At 57.4% G+C, this 6,885-nt stretch overlaps 1 protein-coding gene across 1 annotated transcript; it reads right to left on the bottom strand.

Annotated features, from left to right (window-relative positions):
- Positions 1-1,298: 1,298 nt before the first annotated feature.
- Positions 1,299-3,909, bottom strand: LOC140847439 (melanoma-associated antigen 10-like). Its single transcript, XM_073227757.1, has 3 exons — positions 3,687-3,909; positions 2,954-3,049; positions 1,299-2,825 (listed from the first exon to the last, which is right to left on the bottom strand). Exon 3 carries the CDS (start codon positions 2,809-2,811, stop codon positions 1,831-1,833), a length of 981 nt encoding a protein of 326 aa, XP_073083858.1. The 5' UTR covers positions 2,812-2,825; positions 2,954-3,049; positions 3,687-3,909; the 3' UTR covers positions 1,299-1,830.
- Between the last annotated feature and the right edge of the window lie 2,976 nt (positions 3,910-6,885).

Genomic DNA, 6,885 nt, shown 5'->3' with positions numbered 1-6,885 from the left:
TGAAGGGAGATTTGTGATCAGTTCTGTCCAGCAATGCAAGTATGCCCATGATGACATGGGAGCTGCATGTGCCCACAGGGAGAGAAATGCTGTGGAGAGGTCTCATTTTCAGAACTTGTAAGTTACATTGGGTGCTACTCACTGGGAACTTGGAAGAACGGGGCATGTGCACATAATTTTGAGAGACCAAGGAGCATCGGAGGGGCTTTGACAGACGGGGGGAAATTTAGTCTTTATTCTGTTGGTGTTACTTTCTTTTAAATCAGATCTCTTCCTACTCCACCTGGCTATCCAGGGATGAATTTTTAGAATTCTAGGCAGAGGTTCATCCAAAGGGTGGTCCGTCTCCGAGTATGTACGTCATGCCTTTCATCCTCAATGAGTTGTTCTTATTGTATAATTTTCCCTTCTAGGATACAAGCACACAGGGACCCACACAGATGCATCCATCAGGGAGCACGTTGCATTGGTCTCAGTGTTCCTTTCCTGGCCTCTCTTTTCTACTTTTAAATCCCCGGTTGGGCAGCTTCTCTTCCTTCAAATCACCAATTTTGATTCATCTCATCCCCATGGAACTCTACCCTTGCTTACCATGGGTCAAAGGGAAATCAGGGCCACCGATACCAGTGTCGTTTCCAGGGACTCAGTACTCGCCCTCCCAGGCCAGGGAGAAGATTGCCCACCACTGACTTCTGGGCATCACTTCAAGGGGCGGGACCCTTATGCCTCTGCAAATGCTTGCAGATGATGGCTATGCCACACCTAGGGTGGTGGGCGCTTTTTTCAATGGCACTGGGGGACGAGTCCAGGGCACCCCCCTTACCTCCCCCGAGGAGACCTCACCGGGTTTTCCCAAGACCCAAAAGTGACTAACCAGAGCAGCGCTGCATTTCAGCGTTGCCTCTCATCCCTAAGCTCGCCATAGGCCAGGCTGGCTCTGCCCCCACCCAGCCTCAGTGCACTGGATCCCACCAGAGGATCTGCAGGGCCCCGAAGCCACAGACGGCCCAGCTTGGGGCATGGGGACTGCACACCCTCCCCTGCAGCCGCACCTGCTCACCCCTTCCTTTACTAAAGGTTCTGTGGTCCTGGGGCACACCTCCCACCTTCCTTACAGGGCAGCAGCTCCTAGACTACCGCTATTAGGTGGGTGCGTGGAGTGGGGGTGTCCTGATTACCCAGTGACCCACCGCTAACACAGGGCCTTCCAGTGAGCAGAGGCTCGGGGACTTTGGGAGAGTAAATGAGCCAGGGAGCACGAATGCCATATATTACTATTTAATTTCTTTTACATACTTGAAGAAGCTAAGAAAATCTAGATACGTATCTTTTTTCATACAACTATAGACTAAAAATTATAAGAGAATACAAAAATTAACAATTTAAATTATTTTCTATTTTTCACTGCTAAATTTGTTCCCATTTCCAAGGACATTTTTATTCTAATGTCACAGGAAGTTACAAGCTACACAGAATATATTAGGTTTTCCATCTTGTTTTACAATATAGCAAAACTATTTCTAATCAACCAGATAAAGAGCAGTAAATGTGTGAGCAATGTCAATCTACAATTCGATTCTGATAAGAAACTTTCTAAAATAAGTAAAATCTGAAAATACAAAAAATAAAGGAAGATAAAGTGCCCCAGCCTTGCCCTCCACCGCTTCGTTCACTGACTGGCCTTTGACTACCCAGATGGGACAGGGTGCATAGACGTCACTCAGGGCAGAAGCCAGGGGACGTTCTACTAGAACTTGCACGGGCCATGGCAGTAGCATCGTCTGCGGCAGCAATGCTAGCCTGGCCTGGCCCTTCCTGATCTCACAAAGCCTAATCATAGCAGGTCAGAGAGGCAATAGCGGTGCAATCTTTGACCTTGGCCATAAACTCCAGGACTTTCACCCTGTGGGTCTCCATGTGCGCCCTGCATCCCCAAAGCAGGTGGAAGCGAGCGGGATCCCTGTCGGGCACCTGCCGGTACTCCAGGTACTGCTCCCGCACCCAGACCTGGGCGATGAGCTCCCTGGGGTCCCCGAAGATGACGTGCGCCCTCCCGGGAAATATCCCTATGACACACAGCATTTCCCACACCTTTGCCTCAGGGACTGAGCCACCCTCCAGGAAGATTATGGTCAGGAGAAACAGCAGGAGGCCGCTTTTGGGCAAGCTGTGCTCATAGCTCAGCAGCCCGCTGTAGTTGAGGCCCGGGAATGTGACGAGCATGTAGGAGTGGTCGCTGGGATCCCCTTCCTCCATGTCGATGCGAAAGGCCAGCTGCAAGCACTCGGAGACGCGGCTGAAGATCACAGGGAACTGGTCCTGGTGATCCAGGCCCAGCACCTCCAGCATCTCCGCCTTCGTGGTCGACTCCATGGCAACATACTTGAGGAGCAGGAAGGCCACCAGCTGAGCTGCTTTGTCGTGAATCACGATACTGGGAAAGGAACTAAGGACCTGTGGCGTGCCCAGACCCACCTCCATTGCGCTGCCGGAGCCACCATCGGATTGTGTGGGTGGCACGGAGGCAGAGGCAGTGGGGGAGGGGCAGGCACGCTCAGGGCCCTGAACGGGACTCGGGGTTGGTGAGACCATAGAAACCTCTTCCTCACCGCCTGAGATATGAGCAAAGCAAGAGGCAGAGGAGAGGAAGGAGGAGGACGCGGTGGAGGCGGAGGACCTGGAGGAGGAGGAGGAAGCAACCTCCTCTGTCGCCCCAGGGTCCTGTGCACCCACGAGGCCCTGGGTCTCCGTGAGGGTCGGAAGGCCTTCCTCGGGCATGTAGCGCCGTCGCTTCGGGGGAGGACCAGCCATGACTTGTTGAGCAGCTGGAGGGAAGGAGAAACAGCAGGAGGTGGGTGCCCGGGGGGACAGGGGGCGTCGGAGGCCTGGGCGACGGGGACCCGCTGTGTGGGGTAGGAGAGCCCTGGGAACACGGTGAGGTCGGGAGCCCCACCTTGACTCCTGGCTTGGCCTGGGCCTCTGCGGGTCTGCGACCTCAGGACACGTGCCTCACACCGACGCCTTCCTCACCGGCCGCTTCCTGGATTCCCTGAAAGAGGGCCTGAGGGGCACCTCGCTGCCAGGACTGCCATCCCAGCTCGGGGCTCCCAGTGCCGACGGGAAGGCCGGTCCCTTATCCAAGGGCGGCCCTGCTCCTTAAGCCGGTCCCAGTCCCCAGTCCCTCTGAGGCCCGGAGGAGGAAGCCAGGGGTGACAGGCAGGGGCGGCTCGTCTGGGGCCCCTTCCCCTCCTCCCTCAGGGTCCTCACCCCCAACGCGGGCAGGGCCTGGGATCTTGTGAATGTTGACCGGGGCCGTCCCCTCAGACCAGGGCCCTCCCTGCCCTGACACACCCCTGCGGGACGTCTGCGGTCGTCTCAACGGGTCACCAACCCGGGGGTTTCCCTGGGTAGATGACTGCGGCTGAGGTGGGTTCTGGGGGCGCCCTCGGCCCTCCCTCCTGGCCTCCTGTTGACTCCTGGTGTGTCTGTCCCCAGCCCCAGCCCACCTGGGTTCCCTCCTCAGACCAAGGCCTTCATGCTCATAATTCAAAATGGTGGGCGGGGACATGGGTGTGGCATGTGGGAGGCGGTGCCCAGCCTGAGGACCCTCCCAGGGCCTCTTTGAGCAATGGCATGGCCCCCCTGGATTCTTGGGCGGGGGCCCTCAGGCCTCCCCCGGGTTCTACCTGGGGCCCTTGCGGGTGACCTGAATCCGGCGTCTGACACCGAGGCCGTCCCGTCCCTCAAGCCTCCCGGGCAGAAGGCTAATGACGTCACATCCGGATGTGGGGTCGGAGCGTCCCCTGGAGGCTGCCAGGAGGAGCGCACAAGGATTCCGGGCGTTCCTCGCTCCGCCCCCTGGGCCTCCCTTAAGCCCCGCCTTCTCCCACCTGCCGCGGCTCACGAGGCCCAGGGCCCTGCCTCCCCAGGTCCTTAGTGGATGTGGTGTGGTGGTGGGATGGGGGGAGGTGGGGCAGTGGGGGGAAGAAGGGGGGATGTGGGGGTTCGGATGTTGGGTGCATGGGGGGATGTGTGGCGGTGGGTGTGGGGAGTTGGGGGGACGGTGGCGTGGGATGTGGATCTGGGGATGGTGGGGAGCTCTGAGGCGAGGTGAGGTGTGGGGGTATTTGGGTGTTGGAAGTCGGTGGTTCAAGGATTTGGGGACCACTGTGGGGGCACAATGGTGGGAGGGGGGTGGAAGTGGCTGTGCAGAGGTGTGGTAGTGAGGTGGGGTGGGGGTGGGGTGGTGATAGGTGGGGGCGTGGGGGAGGGGTGCGGAAAAGTGAGGGGTGGGAAGTTGGGGGCGGGAGGTCAAGTGGTGGGAAGCGGCAGAGGGTTCTGGGGAATGGGGATTTCAGTAGTTGGGGGAGTCTGGCTGGGAGGTGGGGGGAGGCGGGTTGGAAGGTGGTGGGTACGGGCAGTGGAGAGGGCTAGTAGTGAGGTGGACTCGATTGGTTGGGTGCCCAGCCCAAAGACTCTGTAGCCAAAGGAGCATCCCGGAGAGTTAGGGCTGCTGGCACGGCAGAGCCGGCTTCCGTGACCACCGGCGTCCTGGTGCGCGTTCCCCACCCCCCGCCACTCCTCACCGAGGGGGGTCCTCCTCAGCCCTGGCAGAGCAGCCCTGCAGCCCCAGGACAGAGGCGAGCTGGGAAGCTGCAGGGCCCCTGGCCATGGGGAGGGTCCGGGAGGAAGCACCCCTTCCCTTGGGGTGGGTGTCTTCACAGCCAGCCAGACTTGAGGCACTCTGTGTGTGAAGGACTTCATGTTTCCTGAAGAGGCTGAGCGGGTGCAGGGCATTTGCGCAGGTCCTCGGGTCTTAGGCTCACCGCACATCATGGCCCTGTGGAGTGCCGCGATTTTCCCTCAGTCACCCTCTGTCGCTGCAAGAAAGACATTTCAGTTCTCTACCCAGTATGTGTGTCCACGTATGCATATAAACAACATACATGTAGATAATATATGCACGTGTGTTTGTGGTTCAGAAGATGTTGTGCATACTGTCCGGTTTTTGTAAAGATGAACGTTTTAGAGCACTGTTAGGGGTACTGATACATAAAGAGGGAGTTACAGAGGTTTCCTGTTTATCCCTGTCCCCACCCACTGCTACCCTCCAGAATTATGGACGCAGCCACACAGGGGCGCATTTGTTATCACCCATGAACTTACACTGACCGTCATGATCACCCAAAGGGCTCCTGCCTGGCCTTGTCGATTGCATGGCTTTGGACCAATGGATACGGACGCCTTCCATCAGACCGTCACTGCCTGAAAATTCCCCTGTGCTCTGCCTGTTCCCTCTCCCCCCATGGTCCCGGGCAACCACATGGGTCCTCTTCCCGTCTCCGAACTCTCGCCTCTACAGACTGTCACACGGTTGGGATCACACAGTATGGAGCCTTCTCAGGTGGGCTCTTTCCCTTAGGCGCACGCATTCAAGGTTCCTCCATGCCTCTTCCTGGCTTGGTGGCTCATTCCCGTATGGGGATGAACCGTTTCCCACGGTCTGCACGCCCCACAGTTCATGCATTCACCTACTGCAGGACATCTTACTTGCATCTACGTTTTGGCAGCTGTGAGTCAAGCTGCTCTCAACATCCATGTAGGATTTTGTGTGGATGTAGGTTTTCACCTCCTTTGGGTAAATACACATAAGGGGGCTCCAGCGGATGGTAAGAGTGTGCCTACTTTGGGCAAATCCGTCTTCCCAGTGGCTCAACCATTGTGCCTTCCCACCAACAATGAAGCCACCTCCTGCTGCACACCAGCATTTGGTGTTATCTCTCTACCATATTTTGGCCATTCCCATGTGTGTGCAGTTATTGTGTGCACATGTGCTTGTGTGTGTACGTGTGTGCCCACGTGTGTGTGTGTGTGTATGTGTGTGTGTGTGTGTGTGTGTGTGTGTGAGTGAGACATCACAACACGACATGTCAGGCGTGCGCATGACTAGGAGTCAAGCTGGGGGACGGCCGAGCCAGCCCGGGCACTTTGTAGAGCCTTCCCCGAGCACTGGGAGGCAGCTTCCAGCACATGACACGTGCACAGTCATGTCGCCAGGGGCACAAGTCCTCCCCGGGCTGCTTTCTGGGAGGAAACGCAGAAACGGAATTACAAATCTTACAGGTACAAAGAAGGTTAGGACTGGAAGGAGTAAGTCAAGGTGTTTTTCACCTAGAAAGAGGTGGTGTGACCGCAGACCCGCCGAGGCCAAGCTGTGCCGGGGAGAACTTGGACTGTGGCTCCAGGGCTCCTAGAAACATGCACCTGGAAGCCCGGGGGCAGGGGCGGTGCAGGAGGTTTCCCTTGGCATTCACTGGGTCCAGGTCCCCTGGGAAGAACCTGCCTCAGGGAGCTTTGGGGCGTGGCTTTTGGAGAAAGATCAGGGAAGGAGGGGGGCTAGGGAGGTCTTGAGCCCTCCCTATGGGTCAGCTGCCACACCCAGTATATTCAATGTGTCCAGGTCCCTGACCCTGACTGTCACCCAGGTCGGCTCTAGAAAAACATGCACCAGGTTTGCACAGCTCTGACCCATGAGAGGAGCCGGTCTGGGCAAGGCATCGTCAGCATGAAAGACCCTGCATCAGCCAGGCACAGGGGACCAGAAGACACACACTGGTGCAGAGTCCTCACCATTCCCAGGAAGTGCCTGAGGCCCATGGGAATGGTAGCTATGCCTACAGACCAGTGGGCGTGTGCCAGGCGTTAGGCATGGGGCACACCCCGTGTAACATCACACCAGCACTACAACCTATCCCTGTGCCCAGTTGGCAGTTCAGCAAAGGGAGTCATAGACATTTCATCGGAAGGCTTGGCTGCAGAGCAGCAGGACTCTGATTCCAGCCACATGCCTCCCGGTAACTCAGGAGCCGAAGGGGGCAGGACACT

This window comes from Manis javanica, chromosome X (genome assembly GCF_040802235.1).
Source record: "Manis javanica isolate MJ-LG chromosome X, MJ_LKY, whole genome shotgun sequence".
In the NCBI taxonomy this organism is placed as follows: Eukaryota; Metazoa; Chordata; class Mammalia; order Pholidota; family Manidae; genus Manis; species Manis javanica.
This window is presented reverse-complemented; position numbering and strand designations above follow the sequence as displayed.

Coding starts and splice junctions, on each gene's coding strand:
- LOC140847439 (XM_073227757.1), bottom strand. CDS start 2,811: ATGGCTGGTCCTCCCCCGAAGCGACGGCGCTACATGCCCGAGGAAGGC.